The 26,801-nt window shown below is 41.5% G+C and overlaps 1 protein-coding gene across 2 annotated transcripts in view; it reads left to right on the top strand.

Moving 5' to 3' along the window:
- Nucleotides 1–26,801, top strand: part of RALYL (RALY RNA binding protein like) — a 1,751,515-nt gene that overhangs the window by 1,690,726 nt on the left and 33,988 nt on the right. For both annotated transcript variants that reach the window (XM_078687094.1, XM_078687095.1), the window contains one exon: nucleotides 19,188–19,363. In XM_078687094.1, coding sequence (XP_078543220.1) covers nucleotides 19,188–19,363 — 176 coding nt within the window. The remainder of the gene's footprint in view (nucleotides 1–19,187; nucleotides 19,364–26,801) is intronic.

Below are 26,801 nucleotides of genomic sequence, written 5' to 3'. Positions count from 1 at the left end.
GTTTTTGGGTAAAGGGGTATTTTTAGGGTTCAGGGTCAGTTTTTAGTTTTTGGGTAAAGGGGTATTTTTAGGGTTCAGGGTCAGTTTTGGGGTTTTGGGTAAAGGGTTTTTTTTTAGGGTTCAGGGTCAGTTTTGGGTTTTTGGGGTACAGGGGTACAGTGTAAAAATAAAGTAAAATTAAATTTACATTAATTTAATTTAATGAAATGAAATTAAATTAAATTAAATTATATTAAATTAATTTTAAATAATTTAAATTGTAAAAATTATTATATACTTACCAATACTTACGTTGTAATGGTAGTGCGTTGTAAAAGTTGCGTTGTAACGTCATATATCCACTGTTGCACTCCTTGGAGTGGGAATAGTAATTTTAACCCCTACGCTATCCAACGCTTTCCCTACTGTTGCACCCACTGGAGTGGGAATAGTAATTTTTACTCTATTGTATTTGTACGTTAATAATATTGGCTATTATTTAATTAAATTTTGTTACTATATATATATATATATGTTTTAAGAAATATGATTAAAAAAATATTTTTTTACTTTCATTAATTATTTAATTATTAAAAGTTATTTTAAGTATTGTTAAGTATATTTTAGTAATTAATTTTTTATATTAATGTAATTAAACATTGCTTTTATTAAAGTCGATATTTTTTACAACTATATTTTTGTAAACGATATTTTTAACTCGATATTTTTGTACTTACCTGTTTGTAGATAGAAACTCGATCTTTTGTCTCTCGATATTTTGTCAACGATATTTTTGTTGGTCGATATTCTGTCCCTCGATATTATTTCAGTGATCCTAAGATGAGATGTTCTTTAAGAACAATTTTAAATTATTCTGCAGAGTGATTGAGCAAATATCGCCAGGAAGCAAGTGCTAGTGTAAAGGATACAGTAACTCAAAGGAACAGAATCTAGGTGTTGCAATTGGACGTTCCAGAATACCAGGAGGGTCATGATGCATGTAGACATTACTTCAGGTACTTCAAAACCATTTGAGGTACCTGACGGTCATGGCTGTTGCAGATAGACTATACAGGGACCATTCAATACACGTTACCAAATGGGCTGTGTACATGTGCCTAGGGGCCTAATATCATGAAGGGTCGACAAAGGCCAGCCCTGAAGTGATCAGAGGCAACCACATCTGCAGCTGCCACGCTTGGATCCCGTGTTTTCGTCCTAAAGAATGCCACAGACTTGCATGAGCCATCAGGCAGAAACATGTTGACGGTGTGTGTGGTGATGGGATACTAATTCCCCTTATCCCCACATTGGTTTCTAATACCAAGTGGTATTCCATGTAAATATAAAGGTCATTTTGGCATATCACAATGGTTTTTAATCATTATATTTTATGGGTCCTTTCGTAGCAAGAAGTGCCACCCTGATTTCAGGTGTAGCCTTGCTCCTCCTCAAGCTGGGTTTTGAAGAGTGTGGGGAGTCCTATGATGAAGCATGACACCTGGTGGAATGTGAGAACATCCCATCACATTTTTGTGTATGCCCAGAAGTACATAGTTATGAGGTGGAGCATTGGTTGGTATACAAAAATAATTTGAATCTCGGGTGGCTTTGTTGTATTAAAACTGTTTTGACTGGAGGCCTTTCCACCCTTGAAGCCCCATAGCCTCTAGTTCCCTACAATGGACAGTTTCCAGGGTGTTTGTGTTTGAAGTTAAACCTTATTCCAGTCGCGGATGTCCACCATTACACCCAACACAACTTCAACCACAACCACAGCTTGTTTTTTTTTTATATAAACCCTTGCTGACAATCTAAACTGTGTAGAGCCTAATTGGATTAGCATTCCTTATAACATATGTTACATAACAATACAGGTGAACACCACGCATCCCCTTTCCTTCACGCACTAATACAGCGTTAACAATACAACAGTTATTCTGAATGGTGAAGTTTGCAACAAACATAAAATAACATAAAAATACTTCTTGTGCCCTTTTAGAGCTGTTCTTTATAAGGTATGCAGACCAGTTAATTTATCTGGATTCAGATGTCCAACTCTAATTATCTAACGTAAACAGAACTCTACCATGCATTATAGTGAAGGGAATGTACCCGGTAGTGTTTTGAATAATTACATACAGTCTAATCATTTTCCTCACTTCCAACACCCACTTCTTCTTCTTGCTCTTACCCATTTATAAACTACCCTTAATGATGCAATTGAAACTTTTAACTTCTCCCTTACCCTCTGGATGATAAGTAAATTTATGCTCAACTGGATTACGCTGTTAAAATGTTTCCATTTCATGAGCTCTAAACGGCACACCATTATTGCTGAATATCCTCCTGGGTAAACCTTCGCCCTGAAAATTTTCATCCAAAAAGGTAACCACACTAGCAGCATACGCACATTATACAACTCCCCTCTGTTCACTTTAAAAAGTACTTCTAAACAAATGGAAGGTTCCCCTGGTTATAAACACAGGTAGGGGGGAGATGCAGCAGAAAGAATGAAACCTGTGGTTTGTACTATGCTCAATAAAATCAGCAATATTTACTAAGACCAGATGATGTAAAGGAAAACTAGTTTCTAAGCTAGTCCTCAGGTATCACATCATGGTGTGATCAAAAAGTAATTATACAACACTTTCCATCTTTGTATATCCACATAATACTCAAATCTAACAGGTAAACAAGGCCACCAGAGATGTAAAAATTATAAACACAATTTATTAAAATACCTCCCTGTCAGGGTTACAATCTAGAAAATACAATTAAAATATATTCACGTAAGTGAACCAATCTAAAAAAGTCAAAGGACAAAGGTCGACGCTGCGTTTCAGTGTTTGTTTGTAGTGTTTACACCTTCTTCAGGACACTTTGACAGTTCAAACATAGTCTAGAATTAAAACAACATTATTTTAGATACATATTAATTCAGTAAATCATCTATGATACATTTACAGTGTTTACTCTACATTCTGGTGTGCATTTTTGCTCTGTAGTTAGTTCTACCTGTTGTTTTTACAAAACATTTGTTACTTTAGAACCTCCTATGAGTCTCTACCTAAGATGTGTGGTTCTATGGTGACTATACCACCCTATTGTTTGGGCATTCAGTTGGTGAAGTAAACCCCTCACATTTAGGCAGAGGTTTATTTAAAAAATATTCATAATAATAAGAGTGGATACCTGACGTTACGAAGTTTCTCTGTTTATCAATTAGAGAACTTCTGAAGATAACCGGATGTCTGTATACCATCTGTTTCTTCTATTTGTACCTTTATGAAACAAGTTTGAGAAAAAACATCTTATAATGACGATCACTACACTCATCTTTTTTTTCTAGTGTGGTATCAGTTCTAATATTGAGAGGTTACCTGGTATCAATTCACGGAAATAGGTTAAAAAACACGGAGGAGCCACCGGACTTTTCTCTCGGCTCGAGTTTTTGGCGGGATAGCCTTAGGTCCTTTTCTGAATTTAGGATCCCTGTAAAGTAGGATACACGTGTGTAAATGGACTCTATGGTATGCCTTACTTAGTTATAATCACAAAATGGATCCCACACTTACCACAGCTATATGTCCATTTTCATATCACTGTGTTAAGATTTGTTGATTGTGTTGCATCACCTGTTTAGAATGGAGGGAACGTGTTTTTACTGTCACAGCTCTTAAAGTTTTAATTCAAAGTGCTTCTTGCGTTATTATCCCCAAACTTATTATTTCATTTGAGAATAGGTCGGTACTCTCAGCTTAATGAGACTCATATGGAGATCTCAGGGTATGTTCATCAGTGTGTTGTTATTTAGAAAAAACATTCCGAGTTATTGGTCTACCCTGGACACAATTTTTATATAAAAAAACCTATTCCTGTTTAGCTCACTCATATAAAGTAAGACTCCATTATTTAACTCTACATTATCACAAGTTAAATGCGCCGGGCAAGCGCTCTCCCGATCAAGGGTCTTCCACCCTTACAGATTATAACGCGCCTCAGTTTGCATACCTTTGAAATTGTGGTCGGCCTCCCTGCTCCTCCGTGTTACGTGTCATCCGAATAAGTAATTACCGGATTGCGCGGTCTGCTTTTATGCCGCCCCTGCCCTCTTTAACCCGGAAGTAGAAAGTATTGGAAAAGATTGCCGCTTTAGATTTGTTTACGTATTTATATTTCAGTTATTTCAACCTAATGTTATAGCTGGCAATCAGGGAGTACTATATCGACACCTGGCTACAAAGCATTATGCTGAAAAGCAGTCAAGTAGATCGTTATACGCAGGACACCGAACGTGCAAACCGGAAGTCGTTACTAGAAGGCGAAGCATATTCTTAACGTCTATTAGGGTATAATGTCTAACGGCAATCTGAGTCAATAGTAATTTATTTATTAAAACTCTACGTTAATCTGTAATGCACTATAGACGATTGGTATCACTAATATTAACCATACTCCTCCACTCGAACATGGCGGCCATTTTGGAATGGGGTAAATAGTAAGACACTAAGCATATCATAAACTATCCTTTGTGCCTCTATTGATTTTCGTCATATTAGACACATTCATTTATATTAGATTAAGGAATGTTCTCAGATTATATCCAACGCTTTTTTACCACCTTGTAACGATCTCAATCTATATCATATGTTGCGCCTCCTCCTCCGAGGGACAACCTGTAAATTATCATGAACTTGCAATAAAACATTGTATTCTTTTTCACTATTAAGGTTAAAACAATGCACAGTAGACCATATATAAACATTCCACATGTTCTCATATAATGTCCTCAGTCAAAGTTTTTACATTGTTGGTGTAGCTAGTATGATGGTATATACTCCAATACTGTATCTACTTCTATAGACATTAATATTCGCACCATACCTCTTCTATTCCATTTGTTCCACAGTTAGAATATTACCATAATCGGCTTAATGATATACAGTCCCATTACTGTGATAACAGACACATACTAAATCTATGTAAAATGAGGAGCTCACTTTTCCTTGATATTTAGGAAACACCTTCTCAAATGTCTTTATACCATAAGTACACATTTATTCCATTTAATTATGTTATGCTTTTGCCAGTTGGTCAGCCAGACTCAGAAAGGGCGATGGATATTCTATAAAATCAGTCTTTCCCATTCTTTTTTGTTATTCAGACCTGTCCTGAAGGTATTAAAAAGGGACATGAAGAATTGTTCTCTTTTTTTCCTCTTGGTCTGTATGTCACCCCCTCTAAGGGTTTGCTGTATTACTTCTATACCACACCATTGAAGGTCTTCAATTTTGTGGTTGTTGGACAGCCAATGTTTAACCAAGGGAGCTGTTTTCTTTTTTGTTCTAATGGCTGATTTATGCTCCGTAATCCTTGTTTTGATTTCTCTCGAAGTTTCACCAATATAGGCCTTGTTACAGGGACAGATTATCAGGTAGACTAGATTTTTGGTTTTACAGTTGATGACATTTTTTATTCTATGCTTAATGCCATTGTGATCTATGGTATCAATTTTCATCAATGTTGCACAGTTCGTACACATGTTGCAGCAGAAATTCCCTACTGGTAAAGGTTTTCTGTTAATGGTTTGTTGACTTTCGTTTTTTTCATCTTCCCTGAATGTATGGACTAAACAGTTCCTCACTGTCCTATTTCTCCGAAAACTAAACATTGGCTTCGGGAGTTTTTCATTGTTGTTATTATTAAGGAGTGACCAATTCCTATTGATTATGTTCTTCGCCTTATTGCTAGCTGTGCTGAAATTGGTAACAAATATCAATCTATTCTCTGTGGTTTCTGTACCTTTTGGTGCTTTTGAGAAAAGAAACTCTCTGTCATAGTATTTTGCACGTTTATAAGCTTTTCTAATTAGATGTTTCAGGTACCCTCTCTCTTTTAGTTTATGTGATAGAGCGTCAGCATATCTATTAAAATCTCTGATATCTGTACAGTTTCGTCTTATTCTTAGATATTGACCGAAAGGAATATTATCCTTTTGGCTATTTGGATGGTTACTATTGTAGTGCAGTAGAGTATTTCGATCGGATGGTTTTGTGTAAAGTTCCACTGCTAGAGTACCATTGTTTTCTTTAATACTGATATCTAGAAATTCAATACTCTCTTTGTTGTATTTGGAAGTGAAATGTAGATTCACATCTCCAAGGTTCAACCAGCTAATAAAGTCAGTGAGGTCTTCAACCGTTCCGGTCCAGATGAAAAAAATATCATCTATAAACCTCGACCAGCAAGTGATATTTTCAAAATACGGGGCAATATTGTTGAAGATGTGCTTCTTTTCAAATGCTGCTACATATAGACAGGCTAGGCTAGGAGCACAGGTGGCTCCCATGCTGGTGCCTTTCACCTGCCTATAGAAGTCGCTTCTGAACAAAAAGATGTTATTTTTGAGGATGATAGTTACACATTCAATTATAAATGTTGCATGGCTGCTTAGATCCCCTGTGTCTGTATTCAGAAGACCCTCTAACATCTTGATGGTGTCATCCTGTGGGATGTTTGTGTTGAGGGCCTCGATGTCTAACGTTACTAGCCATTGGTTTTGAATATCATAGGGGTGGCCTACTACTCTGTCTATCATACTAGTTGTATCTTTGATATAGGCTTCTTGGACAGTTACTAGGGGCTGTAAGAATGTATCCACATATTTACTCAGTGGCTCTGTAAGTGAATTGATACTTGACACAATGGGTCGCATCGGTGGATCCAGAAGGCTTTTATGAACCTTTGGGAGTCCATATAGAGCTGGTATGATGGGAGTTTTATTAATAAGGAATCTATATTCTTCTTCACATATGATTTCGTCTTCCTTGGCGAGGTCTAATAGGGAGCCTACTTTTACAATTAATGCGTTCCATTCATTTCTGTTGGATTTACAATAGTGTGCAGTGTTGTTGAGGAGAAGCATCATTCTTCTATTGTAATCTTCAGTGTTCATAAGAACGATGCTACCACCTTTATCCCCAGGTTTCACTTTGAGATTTCTATTATTTTCAAGGTCTTTAAGTGCTGAGTTTTCTGCTTTACTGAGATTGAATTTGCTTATTATTGGTTTTCCTAATAGGTCAGATATATTACTTTCCACTGCTTGTTCAAAGAGGTCGACTTTTTTATGGACTATACCAATTGTGGGGGTCCAGTCTGACTTTAATTTAAGTCCTGATTTATTTTCCGGCCGTTCTCTCTGTTATTTGTCTAATCTTGTAGTAATGGCGTAACCTAAGCCTTTTTCTAATACTGCTGTCTCATTTTGGGTCAAGATTTTGTCTGATAAGTTAATAATGGCAGCTTTTTTATTGTTTAGTCCCACTTGGACTGACTTCTGGTCTTCATATATGGCCTCTTTTGCTGTGGAGGTTGAGGGTAAAAATTCCCTCTCCCTCTTCCTCTCCCTCTGTTGTGATTGCCTCTCTGAGGTCGGTGATCTAAAAAAGGTAAGGAGCTCTGATTGGAGGAAGTTTCGCCGCTATTAGTGTTATCTAGGTTGGTTTCGTTGTCAGATTCTGCTCTGGTATATGAGGAATCTGAAAAGTTCACTCTTTTTTTTGGGTAAGTTCTTCTTGGTTGTTGCCATTGATTCCGATTGAAGTGTTCTTCTCTCGGTCTGTCAAAGAAATCTTTCTGTGTATAAGGATATACAGCCTCTGGATTATAATTGGAGACGTCTTTTCTAAATTTATTTGACTTTTTGTTTAGAAGATAGTCTTTATAGCTAGAAACATCCCTTTGGATGTCCTCAAGTTTTTTCTTTGCATCTTCTAAGGCAGTATTCCCTAAAAGTTTACTTTCAAGTTCGTTGATTTCTTTTTTCTCAATAATCAGTACAGAGGTGGCTGTTTCAATAATAAGCAACATCCAGTCCCTACTGCATCTATTGGCAATAAGGGTCCAGTTTTCAATAAATTTCGCATGGCGTACAAATATACCAGGTTCATTTTTTACCTGTAGGCCTTTGGGAATAATGCCTTTTTTACAATATTCGATTAGAAAGTCTGCATGTAATTCAGTTCTAACCGCTTTCTTTTTGGTGTTCCACAATTCACGCCATTTTTCTTCATCGCAATTTGTTGTGGAAATTGCCGAATAATTTTTGGAGGTACCATTTATAATTTGGTTAAATTCCTCCTCAGAAAAACCTTTTGTTTTTAAGGTGTCCATTAATTTATTTTGGAAAACACCGTGATTATGTATATGGTTAAATATTATTATCCTTCCCAGCTAACAAACTGTGCATAAGAACTTCTAAACAAATGGAAGGTTCCCCTGGTTATAAACACAGGTAGGGGGGAGATGCAGCAGAAAGAATGAAACCTGTGGTTTGTACTATGCTCAATAAAATCAGCAATATTTACTAAGACCAGATGATGTAAAGGAAAACTAGTTTCTAAGCTAGTCCTCAGGTATCACATCATGGTGTGATCAAAAAGTAATTATACAACACTTTCCATCTTTGTATATCCACATAATACTCAAATCTAACAGGTAAACAAGGCCACCAGAGATGTAAAAATTATAAACACAATTATGATGTGATACCTGAGGACTAGCTTAGAAACTAGTTTTCCTTTACATCATCTGGTCTTAGTAAATATTGCTGATTTTATTGAGCATAGTACAAACCACAGGTTTCATTCTTTCCACTTTAAAAAGTAGCCAATGGCGACAAATGTGTTATTATCCTCTTCTTCAGCCAGAGGTCCCATTATATTCACCCCCATGGACTCCCAAGCTGTTCCAGGGCTCTGTAAAGAATGCTAAAAGGGTTTTAACATAACTTGAGATTTGCCAAAACTCTAACATCCAAACACTTTCTTACTACCTGTTCCACCCATCATGCAATATAATTTCTGGACTTCTTTTTTAGTTTTAACAAATCCTAGATGTCCTTCGTGGCATAAATCTGTAATTCTTCTCCTCAACTCTTTTAGTGGAACAACCCTTTTCCCACGCAGAAACCTTTCACCTGAAACCAATGGTTAATCGCTTACTACGCAAAAACAACGATAATCTACTTCCAATACTTTTTTAGACCACTCGCCCATCACCAAGACATTCATTTATTCTGATTGTTTATCTTTTGCGCTACCTTCACTCCATTCGTATTTTGTTCAGCATCCTTTCCTACTGCACCAGTCCAAGCCTCTCTCAACTCCTCCCAGTTATCTTCCTGTACCTCCCCAAAAGGCAAGGGTAAATGACTCAGATAGTCTGCAACCTTATTTTTCACAGCAGGAACATCCTGTATCTCATATTAATAGTCTGTATGGCTTCACAGGAGTACACACAGGCACTGATGCAGGTTGACTTTATGATGGTGCTTTCGCACCATACCTGTACAGAAATAAGTTCTGTTTTCACTGTGTTTTTTAAAGCACCGACTCCTACGAGAGTGGACTCTGCACAAGGATGGGCATGGCCATCCGGCTGCCACCAGCACCACCTGCACTGTCTGAGCCCGGTGTTGAGGCAAGTGGATCTTTTGGGATTGTCATTGCAGCAAAAATAGGATACCCATTGTGTTGTCACAGAGCACAGTTATGGTGCCTTATGCTTCCAATTTTCAATTCTTCCTACCACAGTGTGGTCTTAGCATTATACCTTTGTTCTGCTCTTGGACTGGTCTGGGTTTCACCTGCGCTCTCCTCCGTGCAAGCGCGATGGGTAATATCTTACCTATGGTCTGCTTCTACGTCCTTCTGTATGGTTGTATGCACTCAGGTGAGACTGTCTCTTCTGCCTCGCTTCCTGCTCCTTGTGACTTCTGAGACTGGGGTCACCGTGTGACGCTTTCCAATCTAAAGATATAGTGTCCTTTGGGGTCACATTCTGGTCAGCCCGATTCAATGCCAACGATGAGTGGTTGGGCTGAAGGGAACAGTGGATTCAGTTCAGACTCCCCACAGGGCTATCAAAATTCATATCTTAATTGTAAATTAAAAATTAAAATAGAACTCATGCACCGAAGCCCTGTATTAAGAATATTGTGTTGGAGCCGGAATTATTCAGCGTGCCTTAAAGCGTTATGTTGCGTACTTTATCCCTCACCTTTTGCCCATCAATTACTTGGAAGAAGAGGACATGACATTGACTCTGGAGGTAAGGGTCCACAGTCAAATCCCAGATTTCCTACTTGCCCATAATGTGCCATCCTGGGCCAATCGCATTTCATCACTACTATGGCATTGTTTTTCAACCCTTTGAGTTAGGAAGGCCCTGAGGATATCTTGCACTTTATCTGCACTAGCTCTGGAAAATGCTATTAAATGACCATGTACATATAGCGCCTAAATAACAGTGGCACCCCAGAGCATTATTGTTTACCTTGAATACATGCCTAGCCAAATGATGGCAGTGTGTAAAAAAGCAGATCAAATGCTTAGGGCAGTGGTGGCAGGAGCAGGTAGGTAGCAAACAATGCAAAAATAACAAAACCATCAACGCGGTGTTCACCTGTGAGTAATGTTTGGGTAAGTGTATGTTTTGTTTCTTCAATGCATTAAAGCTCTCTAAAGGCTCTCCTGCGACTGTAATAATGTCATCAAATCCAAATGGCTCAAGGCGTTAAGGCACCCCACTAAAAGATCTGTGTGTGTACCCGAGAGCCAGCAGTCCAGGTGTGAACACACAGCTTCCCATCGTGCTGAAGGCAATAGAACTGGGCGACATATTATCAAGAACAGGAGATGAAATTATCGCCGCTTTATCAGCAGGAAACTGCCGCTAAAGCGGCGATAATGGGATTGATAATATGCCCTTGTGAATTCCCATAGCAGCCCAGGTTCTGGTGTTAACCTGGGCTGCAATGGGAATTCACAAGGGCATATTATCAAGCCCATTATCGCCGTTTTAGCGGTAGTTTCCTGCCGCTAAAGCGGCGATAATTTTATCGCCGTTCTTGATAATATGGCCCTTTATATTTTCGACCACTTGTGCTTGGCATTAGTCGTTTATTAACCGTTCCCATGGTAGATGACTTCTGTGCCTGATAAAAGGCACTGACCCTTTCAGGAACATTGTAGGTTTGAAAGGACCCAATCTCCCATAAAGCTCATCCGGTCCACCCATCGGAGTATGGTTCTGCTTCTCATAAATTCTGCGTGTTTATGAATATAACATGGAGGATCGGAGTGCAAAGAGCTGCACTCATCAAGGAGCACTCTCGGTTCACCTCTTTGCGACAAAACCGCACATATATTTATAGAACGTATCATTTTCCAAGCATATGCTACATTCTGCTGAAAGGGCGATTAACGAGCAATTAAAGCACTAATTTCAGAAAATATAATTGCTGTCTCATCCAATGTGCTAAATGACAAGGATGCTGATAGCAGAGCAGCCAAGTAATTTAGCATGTAGAATAAAAACATCAAAGCTGTCAATGGCAAATCATCGCTTAAGTGGTTTTGACTTGTTTAAAATTAAACAAAGTACATCATTAGAACATGAAATGTATGCCACGGGATGAATTTCTTTTCCAGGTCTTGCCTGTTGAGATTTGTGAAAACTGTGCTTATTTGACGTCAATGAGTTCTCTTTCTTCTCCCTCCTTTCTGCCACCACATGCCTTTAGTTGACAAACTGTTAGAGTGCAGGTGGAGAGGCAGCCGGCTTACTAAAACTGCATTTATACAAATCTCTCATGTGGTACCCGCAGCCACCCAGTCGCTTAAGCTGATGGGTTTCATTAGACCTTAAACGATGTGTCACACTGGTGTCCACGTCAAAGAATGCCTAATTGCTTTTTCCAGATGACTCAAAAGGTAATCAATGGTCTGCATGTGTCATAAACACCTTACCACACAAGCATGTTGTGTATTTCATGACCCATGAGGGTTTGGAGAAGAACATTACTAGTATTTGTCCACCCACCACAACCTTCTTCCCCTGCCCCCCACTCGTAACACACATCACTTGGCTGGGAATTTTAACCCGTTCGCTGCTGCCGTCGGACGTCGCACGAGCTACCTCCCTGGTGCTGCGCACGTCCAATGGCCGACGCGGCCGCACCCGTTTCTTCGAACGTTCAGCACTGGCGCTGAACGTTCGAAGCAGCAAACGGGTTACAATTACAATCCCAGCTATAAAGCAATGGGGCACTTTATAATGGTTTTTGGTAAGAGCTTCATTGATTCAAACCACATCCACAGCTGGCCAGAACTCCCTAAAACTCCCAAAACCAGGCTTTCAAGTATCCAGAAAACATTCCATTTCTTCTGCAAAATACCACGCTTCTTCCCTTTACACAAATGAAGCGCTTTGAACACACAAAAATCCATACAAAACAAAACAAAATAGAAAATTACATCAAATTGCAAGGATGGCCCCAACAATCCAAGCATGGGCCCATATACATAACAATGATTCAAAATCATATCATTGGTGACAGTTCCAAAGCTCACATGTAGTCCCACAGGTGAGAAGGCATCCGGTGTGTTCTCAGACATTTTCTGCAAACACCAAAGACTGTTTCAGAGGAACAACGTTCCTGTGTTCTTGGTTTTGCCACCCTGTGATGTCCTTTGTCACCTTATCATTTGACTCAAAATTCAGATATTATTATTATTAGTTTTTATTGCATTTTTAAACAATTCAATCACTTTCATGAGATGTGAATATTTTGATTATGGCACACTCCCTTTGGTTAATCTTACTTTGAACCAATCTCCCACCCTACTAATGTGGTTCTTGCAAAAAGCTTGGAATTATATATATGTTTTCTTTCACCCTACCTTCTCACCTCACTCTTCCTCCATAAATCGTTGCAGGAAACACCAACACCCTCCTTTGACCACAACATCCATCCTAGAGAAATCAACATGCACAGACTCCTTCCTCTCAATAAATCAAACGGAGAGCTCCCATTTGTTGGATGCAGGCAATTTTTTCTTTAATTCTCCCTTCCAAGGAAGGTCCTTGTCCCTTGGCTGTGGCAATTTGAATTTCCATCTTTATGGTCTTCTTAAAACAGTCAACAACCCCATAAATGTGAGGGTTATACAATGTATTATTTGTGTGCATCACTCCAAATGCAGATGAAGCTCCTCCACCTCCTTTGAGCAAAACTGGACCCCATTGTCAGACAGCAGTCATTTAGGCAAACCCCACCTTTGGAAAATTTCCTCCAGAAATTTAATAACACCCTTTGTGCTTGTGTCATTCACACACTTAACGTCTGAACATTTTATAAACAAAACACCAATGCAAATAGGTAAGGGATGTCATGTTCCCCAGGTAATTAACCAACTAAGTCGATTGTAACCTCTTTCCAATCAAGGTCAAGAACATATTTTTCTAGCATGGATGGCTTACTTGACTTGATACCTTCTCAGTATTGGAAAATTCTGCACAATCTTGCACCTCTACCTCAACCATCATATCAAATATGTACTACCAAGAATCATGTTGTATTTATTTCTCAGTGCCTATGAGTAGATGATCAGCGTAACCCAGTTTCACAATTCTGTCTCGCAGAGAACTGGGCAGAATCATTGTGGTCCTACAAAGCAGAAGGCAATGTTTTACACAAAGCTCATCTCTCACATTCCAAATTGGTCTCACACCATCACTCTTTTCCTTCCTTTTAACCCATCCACAAGCAGATTTCGACACAACCTCTTTTAGACCAACATCGCCATACATTTCTCTTCTCCACACATCCTCACTCACTACCACCTCAGTGATCACACACACACACACTCGAACATTTCATCATCCAAAACAAATTATTCATCAATCCCTAGTTCTACATGCACCAATATAGACAGAGAATCAGCTGCACTTTTGTGTACTTCGGGAATATACTACCATGAAAACTAAACTCTTTGAGATCAATACCCCAAACTCGAGTTCTAGATGAGAAATTGTCCAAACTTTTAGATGTAAATATCTCAAGCAAAGGCTGATGCGTTCTCTTAGTAAACATTCTTGAACTTCTTTAGGACCCAGTGTACCACAAGAGCCTCTCGTCCAATGACACAAAAATTGGACTAAGTCATCGTTATTGACCTTGAAGCAACTGCGATAGTGATCTTCCATTCCTCTGAGTCCTGCATCAGAACCGCACCAAGGATAAGGGGCAACACTTAAGAAATGGCTTCTCTTCCCACATCTTTTGTACACATCCCTGTGCACGGGGCAATCCTTGTCAGTAGCCGTATGCCCTTGCTGCAGGCACCTCTATTAGTCTTTGCTCCAAGCAGTTGAAATAGGTCGTATCTATACTGTTCAGTTAGCACCCAATATTTACAAGTAGCAGTAACTTAAACTTGTCACATACACTTCCACACTTTCACATTCTCCCTGCGCCCTTTTGTCCAAATGAGATCACTCTAAAATCATACTGACCATAGGCCAAGTTTTCTCAAACCCTTTTCTAAATTATTAAAACAACATGCCTCACATTATTCTAATTCTTGTAGAACAACTAACGCCTCCTGTCCCACAACACCTAGGTAATGCACCAGCAAAGTCAGCTTCTTGTACACAGAGATATGTTTTGCACACAAATGGGTATAATTAAAAAAAACGTCCTCCATTTTGCCCATTTGATGGGAGGCTCCTGTTTGCGAAAGAAAGTGCCAACCACTGTGACTTAACAATGATGAATGGGTGCTCCTCCTGCACCACCATAAAGCTTGCTTATTGTTTATCCGTCCTTCATATCGATACTCGTTAAACGCAAGGCGAGAGCTTCTCAGTTAGCTACTATGGCTGAAAAGCACGAGAATTGCAGTTTATATTTCTTTGCCATGAGCACATTTATTACATCCCAACACCACAAAATGGCTGTTTTGTGCATCTTGTAGGCACAATAATGTTGCTTTCAGGAGTCATTTGAGCACATTACTTGCTCAGATGGCAAAATGTTGGCATGACACATTGTGGAATTTACAGCACATGCATACCCCCGGTAGCTTCGCTCTCTCCACTATCATCTTTATGTTCACAGTCAGTTAACTGGAACCTACCTCTGATACCAGAACATGCCTCAGGCAAGGCCCTACTCCACACAAACACTTCTTGCATTTGGGTTAACACAAATATTAACCTTCAACAGTTCTATGATGTGGACCATACCATCTTACTTTCACGTGTCGAGGCGGCGGGAATCGGAGGGACAGCCCTGTTATGGTTATCCTCCTTTCTGAGCGGCCGGACTCAGGCGGTTCGCCTTGGTGAGTACTCAACGGATTTCCGGCCCATCCAGTGCGGGGTCCCACAAGGATCTTCTTTGTCCCCCCTTTTATTTAACCTTTATATTGCCCCCCTTATTTTTGCGTTACAGCGGATGGAGGTCTCTGTGTTTAATTACGCTGACGATCTCCAGCACATCTTCACCCTTTCTTCCTCTCCTGAGTCAATTTCTAACTTTCAACTCATCATGACGTTCATCCAGGACTGGATGAACTTCAACCACCTGAAACTCAATCCCGATAAAACGGAATTGGTGTTGACAGGTGGTTGCTCCAGTCCCTGGTCCTCCTCCTTTTGGCCCTCTTCCTTAGGCTCCCCACCCATTTCTGTTCCCTCCGTTAAAACTCTTGGGTTTAAAATTAACAATCAACTTTCCCTACACTCCCAAGTTTCTGCTGTTGTTTCCTCAGCCTTTCTTTCTCTTAGGACAATACGTAAAGTATCAAGTATTCTTTTCCTCGGATGCGCTCAAGTTAATACTTCTGGCCATGGTAACATCTCGCCTGGATTATGGCAATGCCCTTTATCATGGCATACCTGACTACTTGATGAGGCGCCTCCAACTGGTCCAAAACCAGGCCGCCCGGCTGGTTTTCAACTTACCAAAATCACACCACGTTACACCCCTCCTTGTCTCTCTGCACTGGCTCCCTGTCCGGCAGCGCGCCTTATTCAAGCTTGGCTGCACCATCTTCAAAGCCCGGACAGGTTCTGCCCCTTCTTTCATTAACTCAGAAATACATGACTACTTTCCATCGAGAGAACTCCGTTCTTCCTCCCACCACCTGCTCGTGGTCCCTCGCTTCAAACGGAAGAAGTGGGGGGGTTCTAAATTCTCGACCACGGCCCCAGCTTTCTGGAACTCCCTCCCAATTTACCTGAGAACCTGCCCCCAGTACCCTTTGTTCCGTAAAGGCCTCAAGACCTTTCTTTTCACTCAAACCTTTCCCTCTTAAACAGACACTCCCCATTTTTCCTGCCCCCTGAGTAGCAGTAGCCTTTTAGCGCCAAGGAACCGCCAGGTGTACGAGCGCTTTATAAAACCCTTAAACTCAAACTCTATGAATTCTTCCTCTTGCACACCAGTCACGCCCAATGCAGCTGTGCATGGAAGTCCTTGCTGTTCAGGTTTTGGGTCAGGGTACGACACCAGTGTAATGAAGTTCAACTGGCCTTGACAATGGTTTTTGATCACAGCTTTATTAATCCAGACCCTGTCCACAGCGGCCCAGAACAACTGCTAACCCTGCAAGTCCCAGAACTAGAAGCTCTGGAGTCCAGGCACCATGCACTTCTTCTGCTAGATAGGACAGAAGGGTATACAGAAATCACAAGAGAAATTTCCAGCCGGGATCCATCTTCCAGTGGTTACACATGGTTGAGATCTTTCTTGAAGAGCGGGGCTTCAGTTCTTTTGGAGAAGAGCAGAAGTGATAGAGATTGCCAGACATGTGTGGAGATAGAGTTCAAAATCGTAGGGGAGAGGATTTTTTTGCAACAGAACACTCCCTCCTGTATTTCCTTTGCTTAGGCCTGATAAGGTTGCTTGCCTCTGTGAATGTTATGTAGCCAACACAAGATATTTAATCTTGCTTGCCACACGTGGGAATATACAAAAAGGAGAGATGTCAAGCCAGTTAGACTGAATACCTTCACGCTGTTCACTGCCAGATACCATCCCAATAAACTTGAGCACAAGCAAAACCCTCTATTACTGATGCAGATATCTTTCACAATTTGAATGCCAGCAGAAACGAGAAATAGAAAAAACAAGCTGAATCCCTGAAGGAATGAGATAGAAAGTATAGCTCAGAGATCAGTTCTTCTTTGAAGGCTTGAACATCATCATCAAGATTTTATAAGACTCTAATACACCCTACAAAACATGGCCGAAACCTGTATGGTACTTAAGGGTTAGAAAGCGACCTTTCAAGCATAATTTGTAAGGAGGTAACCAGGTTAAAATCCTAGCGACAGCCACCAATACTGCTGGCCATGATAGATTTCTCATGATATTGCAGTACTATTGGTTCATTTGAAAAACAGAGATGGTTTATAGTTCAACTCCATAAAATGCTCCAGTGCACTTCATGACTGAGTAGAACATTGTCATCTGAGTTTGGATTATTTCACTGACCGTGCAGCTGGAAAGGTGTCCCGTTAATTAAGGTGTTGTAATCAGATGAAGGTTAGGGTGGAGTCCAAGATCACTCCAGGAATTCTGACCTGTTCCTAGACCAGCTGAGTGAAGCTATAAGTGAGCAGATGGGGATTTGTTTGTCCATGGTATTGCTAACCTATGGCTTCGGACGGCCAATATTTACAATTTGGGAAAAAACATAAATCTGAATGGTTAGACGCATGCTTAAGATTGTACACATGAATCTCCTCCATCACTCCGTGTGGTAAAAGTATTTTAAGGCCACTGGTAATATGGTTTCATTAGGAAGAGATCAAGATGTTTGCCAACCACAGGAGAACAACACCAATGTAGGTGTTTAACTCTTGGATGCTGGCAATGTTTATTTCTGGACAGGCATTGATTAGACGGTTTCCAGAGTCTTCATAGTAGGATACTTGAATTGTTAGATCAAATACTATGTACTACTTCAGCCCTGGCATCTTCCCTGATCCTAATCAGGCAAACGTTTTCTTCTAAATTGCCTGCAAAGGAGCTGGGGCTGGGATCCCCCGTTTTGTTGCAGCCGTGAGCTATACTACAAATTTTGGGGTTTACTTTAGTATTTTTTTCTGCAAATGCTCCCAGCACAAATCAAGCTAATGGATGTGCTATGGTCACACAGTTTAACTTCCACTCAAAATTGAACCAGTACCTAAAAATAAGGTTATCATATACAGTTAGCATATGATCATGTCCTTACATGCTCTAAGGATTCCCAGGGCATGCTATGTTGAGGAGCGGTGGCCACTTCTTGTCATTGAATCCTGGGTACACACATAGACAGCACTGGGCCCCACTGTGTAGGTAGATGTTGGCATGTTTCACAAAGGTTTGAAAAAGTAGCACATTTTCTCACAACTGTCACCGGTATGTTCGGAGCAAATGTACAATTTTTCACAGAGGCAAAATTGTATTTGCACTGGAAAACGTTTTTTGTTTCACTTCCTTGTCATGAGAAAATATATTTTTCCCAGAGGAATCCCCATCGGTGTTGCGGGTCTCCCCTCCACATTCCTACTCTAAAAAATAATTTACTCCTGCCCTTGACATGAGTAAATGTAGGAGCACTGTCAGGGTGAAAACTACCTGCAAACGTGAGCTTCTAATTGTTCATCAACTTTTACGGGTGGAGCCCTGCAGGTCAAGCCCCCTCCTATAGCTATTTCGCTGCAAGTAAATGTCATTTGCAAGTAAATATACAGAAATTATCTGAATCCGGAATGGGATTTACCACGGAAATTATGTTTTTTTGCTCACCTAATTTGTAATTCAAAACAATTTGCATCGGGTTGTTTCCTGAGAATGTGCATGTATTAACTGTGACTTTTAAAAGTCGTACAGCAGATGTGACTGGACGTTGGTAGGAGTTTTTTAATAATACAGCAACACTAATGAGTTTAGGGCCAAACGTTTCAGTAATAAACAGGTTTTCTGAGTGCTGCTGTTATTAGTTTAACTTTCTACACTTGATTAAATCATAACTAGACCAGTCATTTATTTTTGTGCAGAAAAAAATTCTTTATACCACTACTAAGGGATTTGGGAATGTAAAACAAATTGTCAAACAAAGCACGAAGTAGTAAAAGCGTGCCTTAAATAGGTTCAGGAGGGAAACTGGCAAATTGTTGCCAATAGGCAAATTACGTTGTTCATTATGTTTAAAGAAACGCATAAAACGACAATTTATTTGTCCCTATTTAACAGTTGTTTTATTCCCCAAAGAGTTCAGTTGAAGTCTGCAGTCTAATGGTGATAAACGAGAGAAGTGAGATGCGAAATCTGAGGAAATAACTGCAATGTGCTCTCCTTGCAGGCGCTCACAAGAAGCAGATTGAACACCACCTGCAGTTACTGCAGGAGGAGTACGCCTCCGAGCACGCGGAGAACTCCACGGAAGAAGCCGGGGACGGAGGGACCATCGCCGACGGCGACGACGGCACTGACGGGCTGGATGAGGAGGACTTCGACGACGAGGGCAGCAACGAGCCGGTGAGGGCGACGCTCACACAGTATCAATCCAGGCCCGGCTCCAGGAAGTTTTATTTGGGTGGGCCAAGGATACACTTGGGTGGGCCACTGCGGTCACGTCTTGTCGCTTATGTCTAGCCAGGACTGCTTCTGGGCCCTCCTTTCTCTCTTATTAGTCTTACTGGGCCCAGGAAAACACACTCTCTTCCAAATCTCTTTCTAAATGTTATCACTCTCAAAAGGTTTTTCTTTCCCATGTAATGTCCCTTTGATGGGAAGAGGAGGTTTCTAAGTTGAGAGTCTCAGCCAAGTGATACTACTCGGCCTCCCTCTGTTCGAGCCTTCAGGGAGAATCCCTCTTCATTACTACCTCCACCTCACCCCTGACTCTGCAGCGCACTCCCTTACAGGCTTGATTATCCACTTTTCTACCATCCCTCTCCCATGCACCTTATCTCACAGCTGATCTTGGTTCCCAGCCCCATACCAGCCACCATCCGGTTCCACTTTCATTATTCCTGGTAAAAATATTAGTAAAATCACCTTCAAACTTGAAACATTAAATTTAGCAGTAAATGTAATTAGTATGCACTTTAAAGTATGCTCCACAGTTTTCCTAATCAACCAACTGTTAATTAATTAAACGAAAACAGAAAGGCCATGACAGGGACGGCTTTAGTGCTGGTGCGAAAGTCTTTTTTGGCACCCCACGAATGACCTCTGTATCCATAAATGTCTTTACTACCACCCTCCAACAGTGTCATTCGCCACTACGTAGCCCCTCCACCAACCCATGAACTCCTCCTCGGATTCCCTCACTACCACCCTCCAACAGTGCTCCTCATCTCTCCGTTGCCCCTCTCTCATATGCATTTCATTTGTTGTATAGCGCTACTCATATCAGTGTAGGGTGTCACAGTATTTTACATCATGCACACATTATACAGAGACAATAAATCAGTCTACAGGTAATGTCCCATAAGCCAATGAGGTTTACATGGTGTAGAAATCACATCATCCATACTAGTTTGCAATATATTTTACGAGGGTTTAGTCCGTAGAAGCACAAACTCAGGATTTAAAGAGTACTCCAGTGGTTGGGGGTTGGCTTTACTGATAAAAATGTATAACTGCCCTAACAAACTTTTTTTTAGCAACATTAGAATAATGAAAGACTGGGGATGTTCTAAGTATATCACAACACAAGAAAGTGAAGTTTGAATGCAGCCCTTTAATAACAGTTCATAGGTCACTGTCCTATGTTAGGATAGTAACTTCTGAACTGCACAATGATCTCTGTGACAAAGTCAGTAACCCACTAAGCTATCCACATAAAATAAAGTTTATCTTCATTTAAAAACTACCAACAGACAAATGATTGCACTCCAGCAGGATCATAAATCACCAGTTATCTGAATTTTTTTTATTTTTGTACATCGGTGGCAGATTTACTACCAGGGCCAAGGCTCATGTTTGGGTGGGCCAGGCTAATGTATGGGTGGGCCAGCAGCCCACCCCCTAGAACCAAGTCTGTATCAATAACCCATACAGTAGACCACTCACTTTACCACTTTAACCATTGTGGCGAAAAAATAATAAAGTGTGTCAAAACAAAAAGAGAGGCAGGGTAGTGGGACACTCTTACACCCCAGTATAGTTCAAGTAAACAAAACAAGAGTATTCCAAGGCAGTCATGGACCACTAGTATGGAGCAAACAAAACGGCTTCACTTAAGGCGTTTTAAGAAAGCCCTCACTCACCACCTAGTGATGACATGCTTCATCATCGGGCCCCACAAAAGGGACCTAGCGTCCCTTTTGTGTGCTACAACGCCAGATCTACTGCGGAGCGGGTTGGTGGGTAAGGACAGTGTTGTGCAAAGAGATTTAAGTGAATGATGTGAGGTTAAAAAGAAGTCTGTAGTGTATCAAAATTAACTTTATTAAGATCACTAAGGACTTGGAAATAAAATCATGTGTAGGAAATGCGTCCACAATTAATTAAGTGGTAGTTTCCTAAGTCAGTCGACATGTTTCAGCCACGAAACGGTGTAAATTTACCTGGCATTCTTCAGGACTTAATGTGAATAAACCCTGGCGGTATGGACTCTCTAAGGCCCACCCTTACCTAGGGGCGTGAAAGTGAAAATTAAATAGTGAAAAAAGATCTTCGGGGTCCAGCAGAGGGTCGCTACAGGTATACAATGGGTGCCGAGCGTCGAGGGCGGTGTGCCAATTACGCTCCCACCCCCCTCCTGTGACCCATGGTGTGAATCCATCACACCCTAAAAGTGCAGAAACCGAAAATTCGGAAGCCTCCTAAACCAGGAGTTACTAGAAAGACAATTTTTCTTTCTAATTTTCTTGCACTTTTTTCACTATTTAATTTTCACATTTCTCTGGTATTACAGAAGGGGCCGTAGACGCTTGTGCGGCCACTTCTGTAATACCAACTGCGCTGGCATACTTAAAGTGCCAGCGATATCTTCAGAGGGCGTTCCCTCATTTGCATGGGGGCATGCCCCATGCAAATGAGGGCATCCCTTTGCCTCTACGCCTGCGTCTGTAATACGTCACGGGCGCAGAGGCAAAGGTATGCAAACTGACAGTGCACCACCTGATTTCAGCCCTCTAGAAGGGGTAAATGGGGTCCCATGGACTCCCAGACATCGCCTTGCATGCTAGTGCAGTCACTGACTGCACCAGCCTGCAAGGGGACGTCTGATCCCATAAAAGTGCAGGTAGATTGCCACCTGCACTGTGAAAGCACAGAGCAGCTTTGAAGCAGCATCTCTGTTTTTCACGAATGCAGGAGTCCTCGGCTGCCCTGGGGGCAGCGCATTCACCATAATGCAGTGCATTTTCCTGGATTGCGTGGGCACACCTTTTGAAAAGTGCACCCAGCTCAATCCTGGAAAATATGCTGTATCCATAATATGGCCCCAGGTAGGATAAATGAGAGGGCGGGAAGAGTGAGAAAGAGAAGCAAGCAGGTGTAGACAAGAGGGGCGGGTGAGAACACAGAAGGAGCACAGTAAGACATTGGAGGGCGGAACACTGTTATTGAGTAGCCTTTCATGTATTCCTATGTAAGCGCATGAGTAGATGCAGAAAGCTCTCTACATGATGGCTGAAAAAGGCTGGTTTACTAAAGCCTATCTGTATTGTAAGCAATAGGTTTGTTTGACTGTGCTGTCAAAACCCAGACCCAAAAAGACACTCTCCTTTTAAATATGAAGAGAGACAAGAGGCACATGACTGTGAACCAAGGTTTGCTCTTTGTTGAGACGGAAAAGTCCTCTACTTGGTAATGGACGTGCACCCTTGCCCTGGGTGGCCAACTCTACTGCTGTCTGTATCCCTAATGCTGAATTTTGTTATCATAGGGAAACACAGAGCACGCGTGTGCACCATGACATAGCTCTGTCTCACAGATTGCTGTCTTGGAACAGAATGTGCACCCAAAGTACTTCCTTCATAGTGGTGTAAGGCTACTGCCTTTACCAGGAGTTAAACCGCACAGGCACAATGGTGGAATCATATTGTGTAGTGATCAGCCGAAGTGACTAGGTCCTTTTTATTAACTTGTGTCACTAGAATGAGGCCCAAAAGCCCACTCTTTTTTAAAGTTCAGCTGCTAAGTACTTAACCCACCCTAGGCCTATAGTGGTTTGTTGTGAAGTGTTGCAGAGCGCAGGAGTGGTTGCGTGTGTGCCATGGCAGGGTACAATACAGGAAGAATGCCATACTGCACAGTGCATGCATTCTAATATGTGTGCCTATGAATGGGACAGCACTGAAGGATGTAGTGCTATGCAGTGCGTGCAGGATTAATGCATATGCTGGGTGTATGTGTGTGCCTGTGAGTGGTACAATACATGAAGGGTACAATGCATGCATGTTAAATGCATGTGCTGTATGTATGTGTGAGTATGAGGTGTACAGTACTGTGCATTGTGTGTAGGCTGTATACAAGCACAGGATGTATGTGTGCATGTGGATGCTACAATACATAGAGGACTCTGGGTTCCTTACTGGCAGACCCAGGCCTGCATGGGGGAAAATAAAGTTGAGGTAGAGAAATCCCATCAGACACATTTGTGTATTACCACATTCCTGTAAGCTGGATGAGACAGAGAATGGAGAGGAGAGGCCAGGCTTCCCCTGTAACTTCAAAGGGTGATCTTTGATTCAGTGATAGGTCACAAGGAAGGAGCCTGGGCTTATCTAAGAAAGGAGATGGGGCTGATAAGGAAATCATAGGGCAGCTTAATACCCCCAAAACATTTTAATCTGCCAAGCAGGCAGAATGGCTGCATGGGGAGGAGAAGCTCTGCAAGACCTCTGCCTGTGATCAGGACTGGGAGCCAAGGTCTATTACTCTCCCCGCTGGGTGAGGGGACATCACCCAGTGAATCCAAGACTACCTGCCCGGGAACCTGGAGCACCAGCACCTGTCTGCTTGCCAAGACCAGCTCTGTGAGGTAGAGGAGAGCATTGAAGGGAGCAAGGTCCAACAGGAGCCCTGTCGAGTGGACTCCCTGTGCGCAGTGTGAGGAAATGGCTGCAGCACCAATTAGGTTGTTGCTCATGTGCAGGTCACAGTCGACGGCCCTCATATACCAGGAGGCGACACCGTGAAAAAGACTGATGTGCGGTAAAGTCCGTTGCCTTATGTGGTAGTGGGCAGTGACCCTGTATGCAAGGAGGGGCCGCCCGGCCGCCATGATGGATTTCACCATGTCGATCGGGCAGGATCCTGTGAGCTGTGAGATACGGTGACCCCATATGCCAGAAGGATTCATCGGAAGCATCTAGCACTGTGACCGTGATCTGCCAATTCCTGCCAGAGAATGACTAGAGAGTGGTCCCAGGGACCACTGCCTGCCCTTAAAAAATGAAACTGAAAAGTTTAATTTTTCTTTTTTGAATACATCCCATTTTCCTTTAAGGAAATCGGGCTACATTTAAAAAAAAATACATGGTGGTCTGCTGACCACAGCAGGTCACCATCCCTGTGAGTGCTAGCCATTCCCAATGTGGTCGCAAATTGCGCTTGCCTCATGAAAATTGATGAGGCATGCAATTTGCGACCCCATTGGGAATTGCTAACAGTGTCTGAGACACTGTTGTACATTCAGTGTTGTGAGTCGCAAAGTACGAGTCGCAAAGTACGAGTCGCAATTTGCGAGTCACTAAACTGAATAGTCGTACATCTCGCCCTTAATAATTTAGAGAAACATTCAAACATACATTCGGATATTTTATATTAAAGTGCCAAATCATGTAAACAGTTTGGAACCTAGATCACTTAAGCAAATGTGTTATAGTAGTATCTTAATTAATCATTACCAATAGCTGTTGGCTGTATTCGAATCTGTTGGTGGAAGATTGAGCAGGGATTGATTCTAACACCACATTACACCATCTAATGTGCCTTGCACTTCTGCCAGCAGAATACAGAATGAGACACTTATAAATACTGACGCCTACGCACATGGTATTTACCAGGTGTATAATTGGCACCTAAGAGGCAGCCCTTTCAAAATGAGGTGTTAAATCTTTTCTGTAATGTACATCTCTGCCGAACCTTTTGGAGTGTTAAACAATGCTACGTGTGACAACCATTGTCACAAAAATCACGATTTTTACAGATACCAGTAAACTACAGATTAATTGTATTATCAGATGCAGAAAGCAAACTTTTTGCGACTGCTACACTACTTAAGTTGGAAACTTGGATTAAAGAAGAACACTTATTAACTCTCACACAAACTGCCTTTTGCAAAGGTGAATACACAATCGATAATCCTATGTCTCATTTGTTGATGGCCGTATTCACCCTATCAACAAACAAGTAAAACCTCTATTGCTGTTTTGTTCAGCTAAGTGCAGCTTGTGACAGGGTAGATTGATTAACACTGTGGTCAAAATTAGATTGATGGTAGTTAACCTATTACTGCTAAATTTTATTAATGCACTCTATTGCACATGGGTCAAAGTTCAGACAAAAGCTGGAGTCATTTTACTTATACTATTCATGTGAAAAGTGGCTGAAAGCAAAGATGGATACTTGTCCCTTTTGTGAACGAGGAATAATAGTTGGGGTGGATGGTAGTCCACCACGTGTAATAATGACACTATTTTTGTTCGTTTACACCTGAGCTTCATCCCTGGTAGCCAAGGCGCAGATAGGCTTAATGTAAAATAATGTGTAAAGCATTTAAAAGTACCAAAACGCTTAAAAAGTCAACAATAAAACACTATAAAAATACCACTCCAATTTAGAAAATTTAGAACATTTTAAATAACGCAATGTCCCCAAAACAATAAAATCCATTAATGGCAAACAGTGATATACATTTTAAAAGTTTTAAACAAAAATAGTGGCAAAAAGTGCAAAGCATCAACCGCAGGCATTAGGTCCAGACAAGGGTAAGGTTTTCTGGAGGAAAGACTGTCATCATCGAGCAAGCTGTGCCTGAAGTGGAGCTCAATGATGGTGGGTTGCTGAAGCATGTGGTCCCAGTACAATCATTGCTGAAAGCAGGAATGCTCCGAGTGGACAAAGTCCAAAGCCCATTCCCAGGAAGGCCTCAACATCAATCGGATGCTGCTTGGTGTCAGTCCAGGTGAAGGTCTCTATGTTTGAACGTAGAAACTTTTTGGGAAGTTAGATTTTCTTCAGCAGGGCAAACCAGTGACCGGTGATGTGATATCAACAGCTAAGGCTTAGATGGTGACCCCTGTCTCTGTTCTCGAGACAGAAAGTTGGGAAAATGTTTTCCACAGTTTTTACAGTTTGAGCAGAGGTGGAGTATGCTCTTAACAACATCCCACGAGTTCCAGGACCTCTGGAACAGCATTTGGGGGGCCAAGACACACTCCAGCAGAATCCACCAGCTGTGTCCAAGTAAGGTCCAGTTGAAACCAGGCAGCTGGGCTCTTTCTGGAAAGTGTTCCTCTTACAGATTTTCTGTCCCTGTAGCTTAACAGAAGGTCATCCAACTGAATATTGCAGTCCACATCTTTGTCCTGGGCGCAGCTCTTATTTTTCTAATCACAGGTCATGTCACCAGGTGCCCTCCTGAGTTCCAGCAGTGTTCCGAAGAGGGTGCCCAGAGATGCTACATTTGCACCTGGCACTAGCCTTTGGCTGGGGGTGACTCATTGCCCCTCCCAAACCAAAAGAGAAAAACATCCCTGGTGTAATCCTACCCATTTTTCCAGCAATTCCTTTGTGCCCTTCTGCAACCTCACAGTGCAATTTCCCCCTAAAACCATGATGGCTGAGCAGTTCTTCCCCTGTACAGAGCTCCTGTGAGCACCCTAGAGTTCTGGCCAGAAAAATGAGCAAACCTGACCAAAGCAGTCTGGAGGCTGCTCCTCTTCCAATGGGATAGCTGCCTGGCTGGCTAGAAGCACAATAGAGGGTCCAGCCCCATGTATGAGCTGTATCT

This window comes from Lissotriton helveticus, chromosome 4_1 (genome assembly GCF_964261635.1).
Source record: "Lissotriton helveticus chromosome 4_1, aLisHel1.1, whole genome shotgun sequence".
Taxonomy (NCBI): Eukaryota; Metazoa; Chordata; class Amphibia; order Caudata; family Salamandridae; genus Lissotriton; species Lissotriton helveticus.
Note: the sequence above shows the minus strand (reverse complement) of the source record. Positions and strands in the feature narration are given on the sequence as shown.